Source organism: Myotis yumanensis, unplaced genomic scaffold (assembly GCF_028538775.1).
Source record: "Myotis yumanensis isolate MYYU_CA2020_CCGP unplaced genomic scaffold, mMyoYum1.0.hap1 SCAF_7, whole genome shotgun sequence".
Lineage (NCBI taxonomy): Eukaryota > Metazoa > Chordata > Mammalia > Chiroptera > Vespertilionidae > Myotis > Myotis yumanensis.
This window is the reverse complement of record NW_027223758.1, coordinates 38,515,268-38,539,298: the sequence shown is the minus strand read 5'-3', so window position 1 is coordinate 38,539,298 and position 24,031 is coordinate 38,515,268. Positions and strand designations below refer to the sequence as shown.

General features: G+C 39.6%; 1 protein-coding gene across 1 annotated transcript in view; it reads right to left on the bottom strand.

The window, feature by feature from the left end:
• The window catches only part of CTNNBL1 (catenin beta like 1), a 179,396-nt gene that overhangs the window by 79,988 nt on the left and 75,377 nt on the right, over nucleotides 1–24,031 (bottom strand). The window contains exons 6-10 of the mRNA XM_070420298.1: nucleotides 17,866–17,959; nucleotides 14,979–15,070; nucleotides 8,835–8,907; nucleotides 8,539–8,597; nucleotides 6,696–6,844 (exon numbers count right to left, since the gene is read on the bottom strand). Coding sequence (XP_070276399.1) covers nucleotides 6,696–6,844; nucleotides 8,539–8,597; nucleotides 8,835–8,907; nucleotides 14,979–15,070; nucleotides 17,866–17,959 — 467 coding nt within the window. The remainder of the gene's footprint in view (nucleotides 1–6,695; nucleotides 6,845–8,538; nucleotides 8,598–8,834; nucleotides 8,908–14,978; nucleotides 15,071–17,865; nucleotides 17,960–24,031) is intronic.

Below are 24,031 nucleotides of genomic sequence, written 5' to 3'. Positions count from 1 at the left end.
CCCAGCAGTGTTTTTCTAGAAATTGACCAGCTGGATAGAAAAACTAAGGAATTAGTATAGTTAAACCAATCTTTAAAAAATATTGTAAGATGACCCATGCCACATGATTTCAAGACTTACCTATAAAGCTATAATATCATAACAGTATGGTGATGGCAAAAAGACAGACACATAAATAAATAGAGAACAAAAAGAACAGAAATAGACCCACAAAGATCTATGATAAATTGATAGCTGACAAAGGTATAAAAGCATTTCATGGAACATGGATAATCTTTGCAATAAATAATGCCAGAACTGGATACCTATAAACTAAAAGAATAAATAAAACTATAGTAGGTAGGTAGATAGGCATAGGCAGAATAGGCCAGGTACTGAAGGTCACCAGGGTGGAAAGCACTGGGCACTGAGCAATGGGCAAAATTGGGCTGGGACCTCACCCCCAGGGTGACCTTTCCGCCCCTCGCATATTTCTGGTCATGCAGTTTGGGTCCCCTGACATATCATATTGCTAGTCATGTGGTAGACCCCCTTAAAGGAGGAACAAGGCTGAAAACAAGGCTCATGTGTCTCACACAAGGACAAAAGATGACCGATAAGTCAGCCTAAAGAAGTAGTAGTGAGCCCCTCCCACCTAGCCCCCCTGCTAGAGGAGGAACTCTTGCAAACATCCCAGGACAGTACTTAGAGCCACTTGCTGGATTCTTTTATTTCCCTTGTACTTTCTCTTTGCTTGCTGAATAAACTTTCTCCTTCGATTTGAGTTCCTTAGCTCTGAATTCTTCTCTTAGCCAAACTCAAGTACTGATGTCTAACATCTGCCACTAACAAAACCAAGAACCTCAACTCATACCTCACAAAAATGAACTTAAAATGGATCATAGACAAAAAAATGTAAAACCTAATACTGAGACATTCTAGAAGAAAACATAGAAGAAATGCTTTGACACCTTGGGTTAGGCAAACAGAGTTTATATATAATACCAAAGGCACAATTCATAAAACAAAAATTTATAAATTAGACTTCCTTGAAGTCAAACTTTTGCTCTTTAAAAGACACTAAAAATAAAAAGGCAATCCACACACTAGGATAAAAATATTTCCAAAATGTGTACCTGACAAAGATTTATGTCTAGAATAAACCACACTTAAAACTCAATAAAACAACACAAATAAAAAAATAGACAAAAGGTTTTAACATAAGTTTGACTTTAGTAAAAGATGTAAGAAAGGTCAATGTATATATGAAAAGATGCTCAACATCACTAGTTATCAGGTATATGCAAATTAAAACTACAATACACACTCATTCAAATGGCTTAAATTAAAGTCTGACAATGGCAAGTATTGAAGAGGATATGGAGCAATTAGAATTCTCATGACTTGCTAGTAGAAATATGACATAATACAATCACTTTGGAAAACAGCTTGGTAGTTCCTAATAGTAAACTTACATTGGAAACAATCCACATGTTCTCGAACAGGTTAATAAACAAACTGATATAATGGAATGCAGAAATATAATAGAATACTATCAAGCACAAAAAAGAAACAAACTACTGATATATGCAAAATGAACGAGTCTCAAAAACAATTTGAGTGAAATAAGTTAAAAAAACACACACACATACTGTATAATTCTATCAATATGAAATTCTAGAATGACAGTGGTTGCCTGGGGCCAGACATGAACTGGTAGGAACTAACTGCAAAAGGGATCAAGTGAATTTTGATAAAAACTATCTATATATGTATGTTTAATATGGTAGCCACTAGTCACATGTAGTTATTGAGCATCTAAATGAGGCTAATAAAACTAAGGAGCTAAAATTTAAATTTAATTTAAGTAAATTTAAGCTTAAATTTAAAAATTGATACTTAATTCAGTAATTGGGACACATTGTTTGAAGAAATTTAGGTATAGAAATCTACTTTTTCAATTGTAAATTTTATGGAATCCTATATAATAAAAGAGAAACATGTAAATTGACTGTCCCTCTGCTACGCTCACCAGCCAATCAGGAGTGAGTATGCAAATTAACCCAACAAAGATGGCGTGTTAATTTGCATACATAGGCACCAGACGGAGAGCAGAGCGGGAGAGCCGGCGGCTTGGGGGGATGTGGCTCCTTCGGTTGCTCCCCCCAAGCCGCCGGGTGGAGAGCAGAGCAGGCGAGCTGGCGGAGAGTGGAGCGGCTTGGGGAACTTAGCTCCCCAAGCCGCCAGACAGAGAGCAGAGAGGGAGAGCTGGCAGCTTGGAGGACTTGGCAGAGTGGGAGGCCATGGGACGGAGACAGAGCAGGAAGGGAAAACCAAGAGCGCGGGAAGCACCAGGAATTCTGGGAATAGTAGTTCTGGTGGCAGATGGATTTCCTAGACACTAGAGCAGCAGTTCTCAACCTGTGGGTCATGACCCCTTTGGGGGTCGAATGACCCTTTCACAGGGGTCGCCTAAATACATCCTGCCTATCAGATATTTACATTACGATTCATAACAGTAGCAAAATTACAGTTATGAAGTAGCAACGAAAATAATTTTATGGTTGGGGGTTACCACAACATGAGGAACTGTATTAAAGGTTCGCGGCATTAGGAAGGTTGAGAACCACTGCACTAGAGCAAAGTGAGCCTGGAGCAAGTTACTGTTGCAGTGGGGGATGGAGGGAAAGCAAAGGTAGAGACATAAGTAAAATCAGAGTGTCTAGGAAAAATTAAAGGGAAGATATCCTAAAACTTCCAGGAAATTTCCACCAATGAAGCAAAGAAAAAAAAAGCCTTTATTATTTTGTGAGCAACAAACCAAACTGAGTTGGGGTCTCAGACAATTCGCTCATATGATTTCAAAGACAGACAGAAACTCCCGGATTGGAGAGGGCTCCCCTGGGGGTTCCCAGATTGGAGAGGGTGCAGGTCGGGCCGAGGGACCCCGATATCCCCCAGTGCAAGAATGTTGTGCACTGGGCACTCTAGTATAACTATAAATATAAATCAAGTACTTTAATGAAAATTTAGCATTTGGATTGAAATGTAAATGTAAAATACATACTGGGTTTCAAAGACAGTATAAAAAATAAATGTAAAATGGCTCAATAATATCTTTATTGACTGTATGTTAAAATGATTACTTTTAAACAGTGGGTTAAATAAAATACATTATTAAAATTAGTTGTGTTTAACCTTTTTATTGTGGCTACTACAAAATATAAAACTACATATCTCACTCACATCACATTTCTATTGGACAATGCTTTTCTATATCTTCATTGTGGTGAGAACAAAGGTATATAAACCTGTCAAAATTAAAACTGTACATTTAAAATGGGTGTGTTTTATTGCATATAAATTATGCTTCAATAAAATTGATAAAATATTAAATTGGGTAGTATATGTGTGTGTGATAATGTGTGTACATAAATGACTATCTTGTTGATAATCTTTCCTTATCAAAAATCAGAAGTGCTAAAAAAATTCACAAGATAGAGACATGCAAAATTAAATGTTCCTTTTAATATTTAAGAAATTAAATTATATTACAGTGGCCTCCCTCATTAGATATTGGCCTCCCTCACTAGATACTGAATTTCTTGAAGGCAGGAATCCTGTCTTGTTCATCATCTCTGTATAAGCCTAGCACTTAACAAATATAGTACTTTATCAATGTTTTAATAGCTGCAGAATTATTTTAGACACTTTATATATAGTGTAAATCCCACAAAATTCCTGCAAATATGGCACTGTTCCTCCATTTTTCAGATGAAAAAACTAAGGGTCAGAAGTCAGAAAGGTTACAGTAATCTTACCAAATACCCAGTGAAAGAGCTATGTTCCAAACCTGTATTCACCTCAACTCCAAAGCCCCTTCTTCTGAGATAGGGTATGTGATGAAACTCTATAACTGATAAGGGCGTCAGGGACTGTCAAAGAGATAGTAAGACCAACCCCCAAAGCATTTATGGCTTAGAACCTACAGAGACCAGCTTGATCCAACATGGCAACTAATATAATCTTATGATAACCTCAAGCCTCATTATATACTCATTGTAATACATTCACATACTAAATGACACACCCCTTGTGCCATGATAAATGGAAAGCCTATATAAGGAACCAAGATGGCCTACAGCGCTTTCTGAGAAGTCTCCACCTCTTTCCTGGGAAAGAAACTGAATATTCCGCCCCCTTATTGAATGTCCTACCCCTCAATTAAATGAGCCTCAATAAAAAAAATAAATCCCACTAGGAAGGGGCTGCTCTGTCTGTGGAATAGCTCACTCTGTGACTCATTGCTTCAGTAATAAACTCTCTTTCACTTTAAATTCTATGCTGGCTTGCATTTGGATTCTTTCCTGTGCAAAGCCAAGAATCCACAGTGGGTTGTGAACCCTTGGGTCCCCAGAACCCCAATATGCCTGTATCACTTCCATGCTATACTACGCTGCCACCTTTCCAGGTGCGCATTTCATAACTGATGAATGCCTGAATCAAAGTAAAAATCAGCAGTAGGGGCAATGGAGCCATAGAAATTTTCCTGAACTTTTAGTGTTACAGCTTCCTAGTCTTCAATAGGCTCTCTTGAACAGAGAACAATTTGGCAGGTCTTGCTAGGTCAGAAGAACAAATCTAGTAGAAAAAAACAATTCCCTCCCAATTAAACTTTCCACTTGAGAGTCAGAAAAAGAAAAATAACTTAGAACGAAGAGCATAGGAAAGAGAAAAAAGGAAATGCTGAATCTGCTAATATAGCTAATTAATGCAGAAGAATTAATCTAATAGTAACTTCAGCATTCAAAATTGAAAAGTTAGGATATCCTAGAGAGTTAGTTTCTAAGTCTTTGGAGCTTCTTTTTAATTAGGCTCCCAGAATCTCAGCATTCCTGTTTAAATAATCCATATTTCTAGTTATTTATTCAGCTCCCACTGCTGCACATTACCAAGCCATATGCTACAGGAATACATCACTTCATATTTACACTCAACCATCCAAAGACACTGGCAGTTCAGACCTTTAAGAAGCTTAGGGAAAAGTCCCTGCAGAATTAGTTTTAAGGTTAGAAAGCCCAGGAAGCCAAATGCATCTTCTTTACTTGCTATTTGCTTAAGAGAAGGTTGGTCATTTCAACAAAAGAACAGGCAATTAGAAGGGTAAAGGAGATAAGCAAACAAAAGACTCAAGAGAGGAAAGCTAGCAGGAATCACCTGGACAGGAAAGGCCTCTGAATAATTTCAATGCCCCTCTCTGCACTTTAAATAAAAATTTTAAAGCAATTCCAGAAAGGAAGATTTTCAATCAATCTAAGATCTGATACACACTGGACAAATGAAGAGGTCTACTGTGCCCTCAGCCTTTAAAGCAAAGGTATTTTAGAAACATATATCTTGATAATATTAAGTACAAAAGCAATTTTAAGCACAAAATGGTCACTGTAGAATTTTTTATCATAGCAAAACATTAAAAGTAACTTATATCAACAATAAAATACTAAGTAAGCTACATTCCCTGAGAGTCCATTATGCAGTTATTGAAATCTCTCATGAAGATTATGTCACAGCATGGAAAACAGCATGTTAAGTTTAAAAAGAAACAGTATAGAAAATTACATGTGTGGCAGGTCTAAAAAGCTGTTAAAAACAAGAAAACAATTACATTTAAAAAAAAAAGAATAGGGATATACAACCAAAGTTGGGTTGTATTTGGGTGATAAGAGTTTTTTGTGTGTTTTTTTCCTTGAAGGTAAGAATCCTGTCATACTCAAAATAGTATCATATCAGTGTTTAAAAGCAGTTTTACATGTCTATATTCTAAATTGTATTTAATTGATATATATTCAATTTATAAAAATATTTTGCCAAATAAATAATTTAAGAGAGTTTTTGGTGTATGGGAACAGAATTTTCAAGACGATAGACTATGGCTCAATTTCATAAAGAATAATTCAATAATGATTAGAGTCTTCCAACCATGCAAACATGATCTAGTATCTCTCAATTTAGGAAACTGCCCCTTGACCTCCACTACACTCTAGTTATTACCACCCCTCCCCCCCCCCCCCCGCCCCGAATCTCTCTCCTGCCTTTCAAAAGAGTTATGAATATAAGATACTTCCCATTTACTTCCAACTTTAGGATTCTGTGAAATATGGTAACATGATACCCACTTTAAATATTTTAAGAAATCAGAACATAAACAATAAAAAGTTCTAGAACTGTCTTGCACATTTTCTTATCTCTGATGCTAGCCACATAGCACATGTACAATTCATCACTGAAAATAATGTATATTGAAAAAATATAAATATGAATGATAGCCTACTGTCAATAATAAAATATAGACAAATGTATGGCATAGATAGGTCTATATGGGATATTAAAAAATTGGGCTCAGTTTAAAAATTAATATATGTTTAGGAGTTTTAGATTTCCCAAAACCAATACATTATAAGAAGGAGAAAAAAGACATTTCCCTTCAATGGAGTGGTCATATTTCCAATGGACAAAATAGAGCAAACAGACCAAGATACTTTTATTTGCCCATTCTCACTTTAGAAAAGACCACTCACACCTCTGAAGACTTTATGATTTTATATATCTAAGAGGAAGCTCAAGGGAATAAAAAACCATAACTATACGTCCTTTAATTTAGGCTAAAAGATAGGAGTTGGGCAAAAAGTATGAAAGCTAGGAGGTAAGAAACATACCTGAGCATGAGATTCATCAGCTGAAGACCCTCACCCTTCAGGAAGCGCTCACGATTGGAACTGAGCATCAGGCAGGAACAGAGTGAATCAAACAGATTCTCCATCATCTCCTGCTCCTCCGCAGTGCTAGGATTGTGTCTTTTAAACACCTGCCAAGCAAAGGCATCAGAAACACAGAGCCTAAGAGAATGTCTTTTCATCAGCCAGCATTCAACAATTCCCAAAGCCTGCCTGTCATGATAACCCCACAGTAGTGGGAACAAAAGCTTATCAAACAAAATTCTCATTGGTTTTTATTTTAGAAAAACTGAGCTTTATGATTCACAGGTATTATATAAATGGCTGTCAGTTCACACAAAAAAAACCCCCAAAAAACTCAACTGACCATTGGGTCTATGAGTGGTTGATAGTTTCAAGGAGGCAGAGTTTGTAAAAAATTATTTTACTATGAAATATAATACAAATATAGAAAACTCTAAAATAGCTAAATGAATAAGGTGAGCACTCCTGAAACCACCATCCAACTCAAAAAACTTTTCCAGTTATCCCCAAAGCCCTCCACTGGCCCAACCCAACCACAACCCCTTCCTTCCCGTTCTTAAAAACAACTACAATCCGCGCCCTAACCGGTTTGGCTCAGCGGATAGAGCATAGAGCGTCAGCCTGCGGACTCAAGGGTTCCAGGTTCGATTCCGGTCATGGGCATGTATCTTGGTTGCGGGCACATCCCCAGTAGGGGGTGTGCAAGAGGCAGCTGATCGATGTTTCTAACTCTCTATCCCTCTCTCCTCCTCTCTGTAAAAAAATCAATAAAATACATTTTAAAACAAACAAACAAACAAAAACAACTACAATCCAGAAAGGCAAATATTGGCTCAATATAAGGAAGAGTTTTCTAACCATCAGGGCTAATGAATTGCCTCACTCAGCAGTTATGGCTCTAAGTCACGGGAACAGCTTAAAGCAAAAGTTTTGTCTTTGCCAGAGAGATATGTGGCATGTTAAGGGGAAAGCCTCTTAACAGTATCTGCATACCCATACAGTCTATTACAAAATGATCAACAATCTTGCAGGAACAAGACTAAGCACCGTCCCAGAATTGAAAACAGATTCACATTTCAAAACTCTATTTTTGGGGGTGGAGGCCAAGCCACTCAGGCTGCTGGCACCAAGAGGGAAGCTGTATGCAAACTGACATCTCAGACACTCCCAACACTCTCAAGATTTTATCCAAATGATCTATTTCAGTCCTGTTTTTGGAATAGCACAGATGAGATTTGCTAGAAGAAATCTTAACAGTGTTTTCAGAATGCCAGCAGAACAACATTTCAAGTGGATTTACATTTCTTACAATGAACAAACGGCAATTTCCAATTTCTCATTCTAGCCTCCAGTACTACATCCTTCCCTCCTCTGTGACCTCTACCCCCACTGCCCTGGAACCTGTACTCCTTGAACTTATTTGGAAAATGAACAGACTCCATATTAGTGGCAGACTGAAAGGAAAGGAAGTGAATAATCTTAGGAATGGGTCAACTGAAAATAACGTGGTATTCATAGCCCCCAAGACATACACTTAAGCAGGAAGCACCTTTTTTGAATTGATAAATATCAAGAGACCAAGAAAATCCAGATGAGATACACAGCGATCGCTGATCATAAAAAGCAAATGACTAAGAAAAGGAGGCAAATCATGTACCTCCACTGTAACCTCAAACCTAACAACAGACTCCACATGCCTTGCATCACATGGCTTATTCCTTCCCACAATTTCCAGCTCCACCCCCCATTTAAAGCAGGCCATGTATCTTCATGGCCGACAGGAAGCATAAGAATTACTCACGGATAACTGCTGAAGAAGCACATCGATTCCATCCAGCTCCCCAAGCAACTCCCTGTTTTCTAAAAGGGGAAAAAAATAGAGGAAGAAAAAAAATGAAGCTAACTGTCAGATTTTACAGCCGTCTAACACTGATACATCAGCAAACAAAATCAATACAGCTTGACAGAGTACAAAAGCTGCACAGAGAGCGAGAGGGAGAGCAAGGGGATGCCAAAGGCAAGAGAGCTTGCTGTCATGATCTGAAACAAGCCTAGCTCCTATCCTAACAGAATATCAATACTGAGAGGGAGCCTCACCATCATTGTCCTGGAGCAATATGGCCAGCACTTCACTACAATACAGTTTGTTGGCATCGAAAGGCATCTTTGCCTGTAAGGAAATAGGAGAAATGAGAAAACAAAACAAAACATGTTATGGGGCCCTGTTTCCTTCCCCAGCCTGAATTTTTCACAAGTACTAGAATCTGAGTTAGAGAAAAATAGAAGTTAGAAAGGGAAAAGGCAGGTTAAGAGTAAAAAAAAAAAAAGTCTGCCTCTGCTCTCAAGAACTACATAGTAAAACCATAAATGGCAGATGAACACAAAGTCTCTCACATTCCTAATGCCCAGGTATGAATGTCACCACCTCTGGGAAGCCTTCCCAGATCCCCCAATTTGAGTCCAGAGACTACTGTCTAGCACATACTACGTACTCAAAATGTGAACTAGATGAGTAATTGAAAATTTTTGAACTTTAAGACTAAAACTTATCATAAAGCTTTGTTCACGAGTTATAATGATAAAATTAAGTTGTAAATTAGATGACACATTAGAGAAGTTGAAAAGAAAGCAAGTTCGTATTTAGATTAGTTGAGTGTATTTATAACAAAGTAGTGCCTTTGGATTTTTTAATGTTTAAAATTTAATTTGAAATCATAAACCTATCTGCTTGTGTGCCATAATCTGCCTACTATTTAAAAAGGAAACCACATTAAATATGCAGTAATGTGTTAATATTTTAACACCCAAATTGCTACCCACAATTCTTTGCCTGCTGCATGCTCTGCTACTTGGAGTTCCAGGGGGCACACATCTACTGCAGAGACTCTTTTTCATGGCCGTCCACATTGCTGCTTCAGGAGCGAGACTCAAATCTCTCATCATTAACAATGCCCTTCGGATAAAGGTGCAGAGAGGACCAAGCCTCATCAATGTCTTTTTATTTACTGTACCCTTGATCCTTAAAATGCAGGAACATAGACAACAACTGTTAATCAGCAGCAGCCTTGCTACCTCTTCAGGTTTTTTGAAATGACAAATAATTCCTGTATCTGGAAAGGACAGGGGAAGTGTTTATCTTGAAGCTAACACTTCTATCACCTTAGCGCCATTCACAGTTCTGTTTGGACATTGATTTTGTACTTAAGAAGGAAGAGTGGCCCCTAATGAAGCAATGCCAGCATCTTTTCCGTTTTCTGTGCACGTCTCCCTTGTCAAGCCTAAGTGCACCCCACAGGGTTTCAGGAGGCTGACCAGGTATGACCCATCTTAGATTAAAAGATCTGTAAATGCAAGGACTTACGTGTGCTGACTACAAGGTATGCTCCCTGGGCAAGCTTAAGGCCTTGTTTCAAGAAATTCAGTATAAGAGCCAGGGTTTAAATGAAATTTGTGGCATGTTTCACTTTAAGGAAAACAGTATTATAAAAATCAAACTACAAAAGTGAAAAGCCAAGGGGTGAGCATGGCCATCAGAATCAAGAATCTGCCAAGAATTACTTACTCAAATTACTTAAGTTACAAGTATTGCCATTTTAAAAGATTTAAGCCACACCAACTATTATGCTTTTCAAAGGTCAGGGTTCTGGTTTAAAACAAGATACAGTTAGCTGAAAGAAGCCCTAAGAATCAGGCCACTAGAACAATAGCCTTTCCATGATTCCAATGCCTCTCTTGTCCTTTATTTGATTTTATAAACTCCTGTCTCCAAGGTAGTGGATAGATTTTCTCTTTTTTCCCAACAAATATTTATTGGGCATCTGCTATATGCAAGACAAAGAATTGAACATGACAGCAAACAGAGGTGAATTTGACATGAACATGAATGTTATCTGTTGTCAAGGCATTAAATTAAATTATGGTACGAATTAATTTTATCAAGTGATATAGTAACATTAAGAAAAGGACATGAATCTGGGCTCAGACATACCTAGGTTTGACTAATGAGCATGCACTACCTATGTGGCACAAAGTCTGCAGTTCCCAAGTTGCAAGTCGAGGTACCTGGTGTTATACTGAACTCACGGGGGCACCACAGGATATTTTCAATTTCCAAGGAAAGCACAGTGACATTTAACATCTGCTCAACACTACATTAACCACTAGCTCCAGGTGCATTTCTTTTCATGACATCCTATAGTTCTGAAGTTGGGTTTTGGTGGTTGCCGTGATAAAAGAACTGTGTGAAACAGGAAAGAGGGTAGTGGTACTCAATCTGATTCCAAGATTTCAGAAGTTGTACAGAACTGAAAAGGCACACACATCTATCAGTAAGTAACTGTGGTATTTAAGAATTAAATAAAATATATATTGTCTTTTAATTCATGTGTATTATTTTTTCAAATGGCACTAAATTGTTAATACATAAATATGTATTAAACTGTCTGCACCTAACTACTTAATACATGGGGCAGTTATATCCTTTCTGGCACAGGGATGCTGTAAAAACAAAATTCTGAGACACTAATGGCACCATGAACTGAGAATGGGCATCTATGACCCAAAAGAACATTTCTTGGTCCCGAGTTTCCTTATCTGTAAAATGGAAATAATAAAATAACATCTCTTGGGGGAGTTACTATGAGAATTAAATAAGATATGGAAGTATCTAGGTACTAAAACAGTAGGTACTAAAAGTTTTTCTGATGACTGGAATCAGAAATATCCACACTAGAATCTCAGCTCTAACAATTACCTGCCATTTGATCTTGGCCAAATTACTCTGCCTCTCTAACTCAATTCCTCTCATGTTAGGTGAAAACAAATCATAATTTTCTCATGAGGTAATTAAATAAACTAGTATATACTTAATAGGCACCCAACAACTGAGTTCCCCTCTATTGAGAATTCCTGATTCCCCCCAGAAAATCTGCAGTTTTTGCTGTGTATCACTTCAAGGAGTTTCCAATTTGCCCAAAGTAAACAAAAATTTTTAAAAAATCAAAATCTAACTTCATCACTTTTTTCTTAAAATATAGGTCCTTTGATTGAAAAACTGGCATGAAGGAGAGTAATCTAATCAGAAAGTCAAAATGATTAGGCCCTTCAACTTCCAACGCTGAGCACTGCAATGCTTCAGACCCTGAAAGAGATGCTTTTGGGAAACAGCCTGGCAAGAGGGGGAGGCTTTAAAGCTAGCAAGGCCGGCTGTCACATGCTCTCCCACATCCTTCCCGTGGGGTTTGGACAAGGTACCTCCTCCTCTCTGGGATTCTTTCCTCATCTGTAAACGGGGGATAGCAGCACTCGCTTGGAGAGTTGTTTATGAGGATCAGAAATAAACTAGTACATATTGTACAGTACATACAGTATCTAGAATAACCCTTTGTACATGATAAATAGCCAATGTACAACACTCACACGGGACAGGGAAAACTTAGTGGTGTAAGTGATGATGATGAAGATGACAACCAAATATTTTAAACTGATGGAAAAGAAATAAACGATGGGCTAGGTGAGGAAAAGGGAGAATAATCTTTAATGTCTAGCCAAAGACAAAAGTCACCAGCCAGAGATGACAGCCTCCAAGCTTGCAAAATACCAAACTGCCAAATTACGAGGACATTTAGTCAAAATTAGAAGAAAGGAGAATTCATTTAGCAGCCACAGTCCCTTGGATTTGGCAAAGTAAACCAATGGGATTTGGAACTTCTGGGGCTCTCTTCTATCTAGGAGCTGGTAATCCTGAACCTTTCAGCTGTCAGAGTAATTACAGAGTCAAGCACAAGTTTGTACTCAGCATGCACTAGCCTTGAATAAAATTAAACTTCACCTTTTTGGGAGCTGCTGCTTTTTTGGAAAGTACAAAATAATTATGCTACCACCCGCAGCCAGAAGCTTCAGGTTATTTTTGCAGCTCACCTCTGTGCTTGGAACACATGGGGCAGGTTCAGACACATCTACAGCCCTGTACCACTGTCAAAGCAGACTGTGGCCTGTAAACTGCCAACTCCTGGTCATCGAGGCTAAGGACCTAGCATTAACCAGTTGTACATGTTGTGTAATAAAGCCAATACTCAATTCATTAGCTCATTTGCTGAACGTTGCAACTGTTTTTAAAGCATTGATTTAATTGAGAAACAAAAGGGGAATCTTAATTTTGTTTCTTTAGGAAAAAAACAAAATTTGGGGGTTTTGGTGTCATTTTCAATAGTACATGATATCCTAAGAAGTTTGTATTCCCCATGGAAAAATAAACTGTGCTGCAGTGTCTCTCACAACACTGTTATTTGCTTACCTGCTAAACCATTTAATGCAATCATCTACAATGGATTTCATCCTCATTAGTACAAATTAGTGATTTCATTTAGTGGATGAAGAAATCCAAGCATATCTCTATATATTACTAGGTGACCAATACAAAAAGGAGAGTCATCAATGTGCTACATACTTAATATTATTCAAGGACTACTGAATAAATATACATGATCAGTAAAATAGCATGGCTTTACCAAGTAATGTAAACAAATAATCTAGGATGCTGGTTCTTAGATGTTAGCATGTATCAGAATCACTTGGATGTTAAGATAGGTTGCTGGCTCCACCCCAAGCTGGACAGATTCAGTGGGTCTAGTGGGATGGGTTCAAGAATGTGTATTTCTTTTTTTGAAGGGAAAGTTATTCTTTTTTAAAAAAAATTATTTTCTTCATTGATTAAGGTATTACATGTGTTCTTATCCCCCTATTGCCCCCCACCCCACCCCCGCTCATGCCCTCACCCCTCAGTGTCTGTGTCCATTGGTTATGCTTATATGCATGCATACAAGTCCTTTCGTTGATCTCTTCCCCTTCCCCCACCCTAAGAATGTGTATTTCTGCCCAGCCACCATGGCTCAGTGGTTCAGTGCCGACTTATGAACTGGGAGGTTATGGTTCAATTCCTGATCAAGGCACATGCCCTAGTTGTGGGCTCAATCCCCAGTGAGGGGCGTGCAGGAGGCAGCCGATCAATTATTCTCTCTCATCATTGATGTTTCTCTCTCTCCCTCTCCCTTCCTCTATGAAATCAATAAAAAAATATTTTAAAAAAATTTAAAAAAAGAATGTGCATTTCTAACAAGCTGCCAGGTGATTTGGATGCTCCTGGTCAGGATGGACACCCTGAGAACAATTGGGAGAAGATGCAAATATGACAGAAACTCAGTCCTTGCTCTTAAGGAGCTTAAGGGTATTTGGAGAAAGACAATGAGCACACATAATAAAATTCAAGTCTGCCAAGTGATGAAGAAAAGATGCTCCATGCAGGTCAGTGTCACACAGTTATGGGTATATAACTGGGAGAGCCCAGATCTGCTAACCCCCACAGGAGAACCAGTAGGGAGAAAGTAAAATGGTTGCTATTCAGGAAAGAAAGATGGCAGTATGGGCTTAGGGTTGGGGTGGGAGGGGGGTGGGGCGGGGAGAAGAGTGGTGCTAGGGAAATGGTGCATAAAGGAGTCTGGATGCTTGGATTTTAATTTTAGCTCTATGAATTTGGGCAAGGCACTTCATCTCTATAAGTATCAATTTTTTATCTGCAATAGAACTTAATACACTTCCTTCCAATTCTAAAAATGATGGGAGGATACATGAAAGAGTAGGGATTTAAGCTGGTTAATGAACAGTGTATATAATCTAAAAATATATGAAAGAGACAGGAGTCATTCTGGTGGAAGGAGGAGCATGAGCAAGACAAATACAGAAGTCAAAATAATTTTGACCTTTGCAGAGCAGGGGATAGGTAAAAGAGATGTCTGAAAGATAATAAGGCCAATGTTTCAAAACTGAGAAATGGAAGGTCAGACAGGCCAGGTTAAGGGGCTTTAAAAAATACTATGTATTTCTATTTGTGAAACACACACACACTTCTATATGTGCACAACAAATTTCTGGAAGGATAGCTAAAATACTGTTTGCTAAGAGTGGCTGCCTCTGAGAGGTGGAACTAGAAGCAATCAGTAGAGGGGAACTTTTACCTTCAGTTTTATACCTTCTGTATCACATGCATTTGTTTGTATTTCTACAACAAGTTTGTTTTCTTTTAAAACAAACAAAAGAGGAGAAATAAAGAAAGAGGCAAGAGATGCCAAAAAAATTCTCAAACAAGATCATACAGCCTGGGGATAACAATCAATGCCAAAGACCCAGCATGAGCCAAGCTCACACAGCGAGGTTTGACCTGCCTTCCCACAAAGCCAAACTTACCTTCAGCCTCTTCAACAGCCACTGCAGAAGACCCTGCTGGGCAGCCTCCGTACACATCTCCGGCCGGAACTCAGCCATGTTTTCCACAATAGCTGAAGGGAGACAGACACCAGTCATTTGGGAAGACAACTTAGTTCCATCTGCAACAAGCCTGCTTCCCATGGCCGGCATTTTATTCCTCTTTCTACTTCTCTGCATTCCTCCCAGCCAGATGATGTGTTGTCATTTTTAGATTAACCAGAGAGATGTTATGGGCTTCTTTTCTTCAAGTTATAAGTAAAAGTTATAACTGAAAATGATGGAGTTCACAAAAGGAGTAAGTGATAGACTTTCTGTGCTAATAGGGAACAACACTAGAGCAGAACTCACAGAAGGGTGGATCTTTACCTACGAAGATCCTCTTAGTCCTCATTGTATTAGAATCCGAGAGACTATGACTAAAGAGACAGAAGCCTTCATAAAGACCTTAGGAAAAAAAATCAGGAGATGGTGAATTCATAGTCTCTTCCTTTCCTGTTTCATCCACTTTCAGTTCTCTTTGCCTGGACTGCAAAGAACCAAGCATAATCTCAATTGAAAAAAATAATGTGCATAGAGGGGGAAAGGCCATGCTGGCAGAAGTAACTGTCTGGTACTCAGAAGCAAACATAATTGGTCCCACTCTCTCCAAAAACAGCCAAATCGCTGCTTAATAGAGAAATTAAAAATTAGGAGGCCAAAAAAGTTATTGCATAACTATGATACTAAAAAGGGGGACATTTTGAAAAATTACCTATAGTCCCATTCTAACACATCCAATGCTTTCATTTCATTTCCTTTATGACCTCTTCCACCCTATATCCCAGAGTATGTTATTATAAAGCAGAAAGAATTCTGTATTCTCCAAGCACAATGCTTGTAGGAGAAAGGGTTCAAAAATCACCACCCCCTTATCTTTTTCCTCACTCCTCTGTCCATGTCAATCTTCAAGTTAAAGTAAAACAGGGCAGCCTTGGATGATGTTGCTCAGTGGGTAGAGCTTCTGGCATGTACCTGGGGTTGCAGGTTCAATCCCTGGCCCTGGTCAGGGCTCATACAGGAGGCAGCCAATTGATATGTCTCTCTCACATCAATGTTCTCTCCCCCCGTCCCTTCTTCCCTTCCACTTTCTCTAAAAATCAACAGAAAAAATATCCTAGGGTGAGGATTAACAAAAACAAAAAGAATAACTGGGCAGCCCCCTCAGGGAGTGGGACATAAAGCCTTGGGAGCAGAGTAGCAACCAGACCCCTCAGAGATGATCATTATAATTCCTTAAATTACTTACTCACATTTTCTAAGAAAATCAACTCATTCATATTAATCAACTCATTCTTATTCTTCTGCTTATAGTTTAGATGGTTTCCTATTGCCCATTAGAATAAAATCCATAGTTTACAAGGTCTTCCATCATCTGGACAAACTTACTCCCCTGGTCCCATCTTCCATCACTATAGTGCATTTCTGTTCTTCCCCAAAGCTCAGGCCCATTCACAGCTTTGCAAATGCTACTCCCCTGCCCAAGGATCCTTCTCACATTTCTGTCAAAATGTACCAGTCTTCATATTCAGCCCATTCAGCCCCAGTGCTACTTGCTCCTATACAGCAATTTGGAGACCCTTCCTCTTCACTTCCATAGTGCTCTCCACTAACTCCTGTTAAACCATCTGTCACCCTCTATTATCTTCCCTTTCTGTTCCAGACCATCCCATCAGTCGGCCTCTTAAGAAGTAGAACCAAGCCTAATTCCTTTTTAATCTGCCCAGTGCCTAGCACAGTGCCTGACAAACGTCAGGTGCTCAATAAGGGAGGGAGGGATGACTTTGCTGAGCCGTTGGTAGGTGACCAAGCTGAAAGTAGACAGATTTCTACAGATTGCCAGGCTGGTACTTTTTCCATTACATCAGGCCCTTTTAATTAACAGTCAGTTAAGACTTTGATAAGCTTTCCATTCAGCAAAATTCAGCATTAGGCTAACAGATGGCAATGCTAAATTCTGGCTGTAGACTAGGGCCAGCCCCCAAATTACTGATTATTGTGTTCTCTCTGCTCTTACTCCCTAGGTACTCCCTTTTTCCTCCTTCTTTATGATAATCTTCAAGAAAGAGAGTATAAAACTACAAGAGAAATCTGTGCCAGACACAAAAGAGCTGAGAGAAAATCTAATCTCATCAAACTTTCTGCTTCTGCTGGGCCTCGTTCATTTCTCAAGCTCTACTTACAGATATGTCACTTACGGCTTTATTCGACAGCAACCAGTGATAAAGAGGACTACCCAAAAGCATGATTTTAAATGAGCTATTGGTTTGGCAACTTCACAGGGTGGAAGACTGGGGAGGTGTAGGAGGGAAATCCTGCAGAGGAATTCACTTTAATGGACACATAATGAAGGGGCAGCCAAGTTAATGGCAATATTGCAACCCATAGCTTACACGGCAAACTGCACATAAGAAAAGAAACACTAACTCTTTCTCAAATAAAATGTCCTATAAAGATACACAGTTGTTCAAAAGTGTTTAGCTCTAGTGAAAGGAAGAAAAACCAACATAAGAAGACTAAAAAATTGTTTTAAAATATATATATTTTTTTCATAGACTTCATCTTAACTTTTGGAGGCAAGCACCTGCTAAAAGAAGACAGTGGTTTGCAGGAAGGTGCATTTCTGCTTTTATTACCTGCAAGCCAAACCAAAGCTGCAGTTATATGAAATTTACACAAGGGTCTTCATTTCTGAAAAGGCAGTTTGGGAGCAGACAGAAAGAAAACACTACTGCTGCTGACTCTATTATGAAGGAGGAAGGGAAATGAGCACCAAGCCCCACAACAAACACAAAGAAACTCGGAGAATGCTGGCTGCCCTTGCCCTTACCCAGAGTGTTGTGCACACCGTCCGCCTCCTCTTTCACAGACTCGTCCAGGCGCTCCAGATTCTGCACGAGCAGTGCTACCACTTGTCCGTCCACCTTCAGCCACGGGGAAGCAAAAGGAGAGAGGGATACATATCACAAAGTAGTACTCACTGAAGGAACAAAGTAAATAACCAGCCGCCTATGGTTTAGCGCGTGCTCTCCCATCCCATTATCCTTGAGCTGTGAAGTGACTCTGAGGCAGGCATCATTCTTCCTAACTTAAGACTGAAGCTTAAGGAGACCAAGTAAAATTCAAGGTTACAAAGTGATGAGTGACAGTACTAGTACACTTGAACCTTGGCCTTCTGAAATCAAGTTCAGAGTTCTTTCTAACCTTCCTGTGGTAGATAAAGCACCTTCCAAAAATGCCACCTGAAGTCAGGTCAACAGTTCACTTAAGTCAAAGCATGCTTCTCGGCCACAGGACTAAGAGAGGTTTAGTTGATAGGTTACTAGCCATACTTTACAGTGGCCTCAAAATTTAGAGTTCAACTCAAAACATTCCTAACTTTCCATGCTAAGCTTTTATGAAACTATTACTTCTGATGAATTTCTAATTCCTTTTTGAAAAGAGCATTAACATAATAAAATGCCTTATATTTATATTACATAAGTAAGCAATTCTATTTCTCTCATAATTTGATTCACAAAACTCTTAGAAGAACCTTTCAGTAGCCACATCATACAGCTGATATTCAAGAGATGAATGACTTAGCCAAGACCACACAGCTACTCAGCAGTGAGACCAAAAGCAAAACCAAGCTCCCTTCTTAGGTGAAATAATGCTTATACTACTTCACACTACCTTCTGGCACAATTTTAGGTTTGGGGGAGACTGCCCTCCAGGTAACCCCGAGGCAAAACAAGAAGGGGCAACTAAGAAAATACCTAATCTTCAAGAAGTGATTACATATCTGGTAATACATTTCTAAGTAGTAGCCAATAAGTAAACCTGCACAGGAAGATAAGATCTCTCTCATTGCCTCAGTTTCCTCACTAGGGCATGAAAACAAGTTGTAAAGATTAAGTGAATATATGTGGCATGCCTTACCCTGGGTCCGGGTCAAAAATTAAGGTGAGAGTTAGAATCTAGCCCTTTATCCATTCTTATACCTGAGTATTCACTGCTCATCTCCCACGGGCTAAGAAAAACTCAAGTTTTTGGGAGGCAGGCACCTTGTCCTCATTCATCTTGGTATACACTTCAAAGCCTAGTGCAATGCTATACCTAGCAGACGCTCAGTAAATTTTGCTAAATTTAAATTAACTGATAAAACACTTCTCCATTTACTCTCATGTAACCATCACAGCTTTTATAGGCGAGAAAACAAAGATCCAGAAAGGTTCATTAGCCTGGCCAAAGCCATAAAGCTTGTGGCAGAAGTGACCTGCTCTGGGACCTTACTTTTCCCCTTCATACCCTATAACTTTGGTGAGGGAAAAAGAAAAAGAGAGAGAAGGAAATGGTCTCATTCAACTGACCCTTCCTGAGCACTGTATAAGGCACACTACAGACACAATGCAAACTGAGCCTGAGGATAAAACAATGGCAAGAGAGATGGATCTTGAAATAAGACCTCTACTCTTTCTCAGTGAGACTTAAGGGAAACATCTGGACTGGGGAGAGGGGGGCTGAAATTATTGACTAATTTGTAATACCTGAATCACAAATGAAGATCTCCTTTATGCCCTGGTATGAGGAACAATGTACTAGTGAAACACCAGCTGCATATTAGAGGGGATACTGATGCCAAAATTGAGAGCACCCATAAGTACAAGGAAGAGCTGTTTTCCCCTCTTATATGAAGGAGATACACAAGCTTGCTCTCAAGTCGCACAGCTAGCAAAAGCTTCATCAAAGAAATCCACTGCAATGTTTTCCTTAATTAATTGGACAATTTGGGTATGTGAAAGAAAACAGAAAAACATCTGGGGGAAAAAGATGAACCATGTCACAATTTGTTTTTCCCTAAATCACCCTGATTGACTTATAATCTCCCTGAATCCTAAAGCAGCAGACATTGCAACTCCACTGGGTATCACACTGCTTGTCAGTTCTGCAAACTGCTTCACCAGGTTCAATCGCTTACTGCTGCTTTTATCTGCACTATTTCTCTCCCTTTCCTTGGTTCTTAGTTATGTTTCCCAGCTCTGCTGTCTAGAAAGTGGTGGGGACAGTGGCATAAGCAACATATTCAAATCCTGGGACTGAATGGCTATGGAAAATGGGTGTTTGGCCAGAAGAAAATTTTTTTTTGCTTGCCACGCAAATCTAATTTCTAACAGACAGCCTTTTTAAGCTTGCAAAGTGTGAAACTTTATGTTTAGCTGGGTTAAATGCAAGTTTATCTGATTGCAGGAGGGTCAAAGCCAACAAAACACATTTAGCTCAGAAACTCTTGGAAAATATTTATATTATGCATAGCTCTGGATATCTCCTAGTAACAAACATAAGTTAGCATTCTGTCTTACTCCCTCTCACCCCTTGGTTCTACTACCTTCATGCCTATTTTTTGGAACTGTGACTATTTCTGAAACTAAAAACAAATCCTGCTTAGGGATTAAAACATTAAAGATTGTTCAATCAGAGCAACCCTAGCCTTGGAAATCATAACTGTTTAAGCCTGACGTTTTCTGATAAGTTCCTGGTTATTTCTGCTTATTACCAGGTCTCCCAAACAATATTGCAGCAGGCCCTACTGAGATAAATTTCAAGGGCATGATCAGACATCCTTTTCCACTTGACCAGAAAGAATGGATACAAGAGAAAAGGAGGAAATAAAAAAGGGACAAACGGGGGGAATTTACTGAGGGAATCATTTCATATCTTCTACAATCTGCCAATAGGCTTTCTCAAGAGGTTAACTGGAGTTTTTCTACTGAGTAAGAGTTCTGGAAATTCCTATTTTAAAAACAATACCCCCCGCCCCCCAAACACACACACATACCCACACTGAATCTTGATTAAGCAATAAGTTTTAAGTAAAAATATAATTATGTTGTCATAATGCAAAATTTATCCTGTTGCAACCTACCTAATAATATTTTAGTTTCCACTCTTGCCCCTCCAATCGATTATCCACATAGCTGTCAAGAGTGTTCTTTTTATTTATTTATTTGTTTGTTTGTTTTGTTAATCCTCACCCAAGGATATTTTTTTCCATTGATTTTTAGACAGAGTGGAAAGGAGGGAGGGAGAGGAAAAGAGAGAAAGAAATATCAATGTGAGAGAGACACATCGATTGATTGCCTCCTGCACCCTGTGCCTTGACAGGGGCCAGAAATACCCTTGACCGGGAGTTGAACCTGAGACCCTTGGGTGCACAGGCTGACACTCTAACCACTGAGCAACAGCCAGGGCAATATTGGTCTTTTAAAAATGTTAGGTCTGACTACATTACTACTCCCTGCTTATGATCCTCCAATTACTCCCCTTCACACAGGCAATTCCACCCAAACTTACTACCAAGGCCTAAAAACCCCAGAGTGGCCTGGCCCTGACTGTGCTCTCTCCCCTCATTCCAGCTGTGTGCTAACAGTACAGGCCTTTTTTCTGTTCCTCAACTATGTCAAGCTCATTCCTGCCTTGGGGCCTTTACACTTGTCCATCTTGCCCTTGGTCATTCTGATGGCTGTTTTCTTCCTGTCATTCAGAACTCAGGCCTTTCCCGACTATCTAATCCAATGTGATTTCCCAGTCACACTACATCACATCACTCTATTTTAATTCTCTATGTAACAGAGAATCACTATCTGTTTCTTGTTTACTTACCATTTCTCCCTGCACTAGAATATGAGCTCCACAAAAGCAGACTTTGTCAGTCTTGTTCACTGCTATATACCCAGTTCATAGAATTGAGAATATACCAAGCACTCAATAAACATTTAGTGAATGAATAAACAAATGAATTTTGCTTGGGAGCAAATACAGATAAAGGTGAGGCTGTTAACATGAGTGGAAAGGGACAAACATGACAGGATCCAGAAATTTATATAATAAGTGCCCTCAGAGCAGTGGTTTCCAACCTTTTTTTGGCTATGCCCCACCTAAGCATCTCTAAAATCCTGATGCCCCCCTCCCCCCCACCCAGGACATATAATTATTATTCAAAAAGTGAACTCCTATTCAAGTGGAGGAAGCCTAAAAGGCCATTAACTTGGTCTAAACAAGCTTCCAAAGAACATGGCATCCATGAAAGACAAAAATAAAGGACAGTTGAAGTACTGAAGAAAAAATCACTAAGAAATTGTTAAATAAATAATAATATGAAGTGATATGAAAAAGTAGCAAATAAAGTTTCAAAACATATAATAGAGAACTGAAATGCATAAATATGTCACAATATATATTTATATACTGTACTAGAGGCCCAGTGCACAAAATTTGTGCACTCGGGTGGGGTCCCTCAGCCTGGCCTGTGCCTCTCACAGTCTGGGAGCCCTTGGGGGATGTCCAACTGATGGCTTAGGCCCGCTCCCCGGGGAGCAGGCCTAAGCCGTTAGTCAGACATTCTTAGCGCTGCCGTGGAGGTGGGAGAGGCTCTCCCTCCACTGCCACTGGGCTCACCAGCAGTGAGCCCAGTTCAGGGCTTCTGGCTGAGCAGTGCTCCCCCTGTGGGAGCGCACTGACCACCAGGGGGCAGCTCCTGCATTGAGTGTCTGCCCCCTGGTGGTCAGTGTACGTCATAGCGACCAGTTGTTCCGCCGTTGGTGGATTTGCACATTAGCTTTTTATTATATAGGATATGGGGCCCTTAGAACCATAAGAAATGCAAAAATTCACTGTTAATAACTCATTCTCAAATTGCCCCCCTTAAAAATAAAATTGCCCCCCTGTGGGGCGTGTGCCCCACCTTGGGAACCACTGCCTTAGAGGAACCCTGCCAACCCAAACAGCAACCTGCATTGACAACCAGCAAACACCAAACCAACACAGGCCTTCAAATGAAGTTGGGTTAATTGAGAGCAAGAATGCTGAATGGGACTGGCTCTCTACATCAAAGCCACTTTCATTAAACTCATTTTTGTTTGTTTATTTCTTTGTTTTTGTTAATCCTCACCTGAGGACTAATTTTTCCATTGATTTTCTTAGAGAGAGTGGAAGGGAAGGAGTGAGCGGGAGAGAAACATCAATGTGAGAGAGACACATCCATCGGTTGCCTCCCACATCCATCCTGGCTCGGGGTGGAGATCCTGCAACCTAGGTACATGCCCTTGACCAGGAACTGAACCCGAGACCTCTTGGTCTGAGGGCTGATACTGTAACTACTGTGTAAAACCAGCCAGGGCTTATTAAACTCTTTTTTTTTTTTTAATATATTTTATTGATTTTTTACAGAGAGGAAGGGAGAGAGATAGAGAGTTAGAAACATCGATGAGAGAGGAACATCGACCAGCTGCCTCCTGCACATCTCCCACTGGGGATGTGCCCGCAACCCAGGTACATGCCCTTGACCGGAATCGAACCTGGGACCTTTCAGTCCGCAGGCCGACGCTCCATCCACTGAGCCAAACCGGCTTTGGCATTAAACTCTTTATAGCAAATGGTAGCTCTCTATACTGACCAGCTTCCCGGGCCAGCCACATTTCCACCGCCTCTAGCTGTGACCCCTCCGTCCACCCTGACATTAAAGCCTCCTCACAGAGGCCAATACCTGCAGCACTGCTGTCCCTGCTGACTTCTCGCAAGCAGATGTGATCGCTCCCTCCTCATTTCCACGGAGGCTTGAATCTCTCACAACCATTCTTAGTATACTGCCTGTGTTATCACTTATTTCATCCTATTGTAAAAAACTAAACCTCTATCCTTCCATGTCTTATCTAGGCCCACACCCTTCAAATGGTTTTTCTTTTGTGTTTTGTTTTTTTAAGTATTTGTTCTAAGTGTTTTTTGAATATCTGTTGAAATGAAAAAAATGTTTGTTGAACTCAAAAAACATTTCACTTTGTGGTAGACGTTGACATTTACTAAGTATTTCATATGTGACTTTATGAAGGTAATGCTCAACATTTATTGGGTGTTTATGCTGTGCCAGGCTCTGTTCTAAACCATATCAAATATCTCATTTATTCCTCGCTTCAGCCCTGTGCAATAGGCACTACCACTGCTATCCCCATTCTACAGAA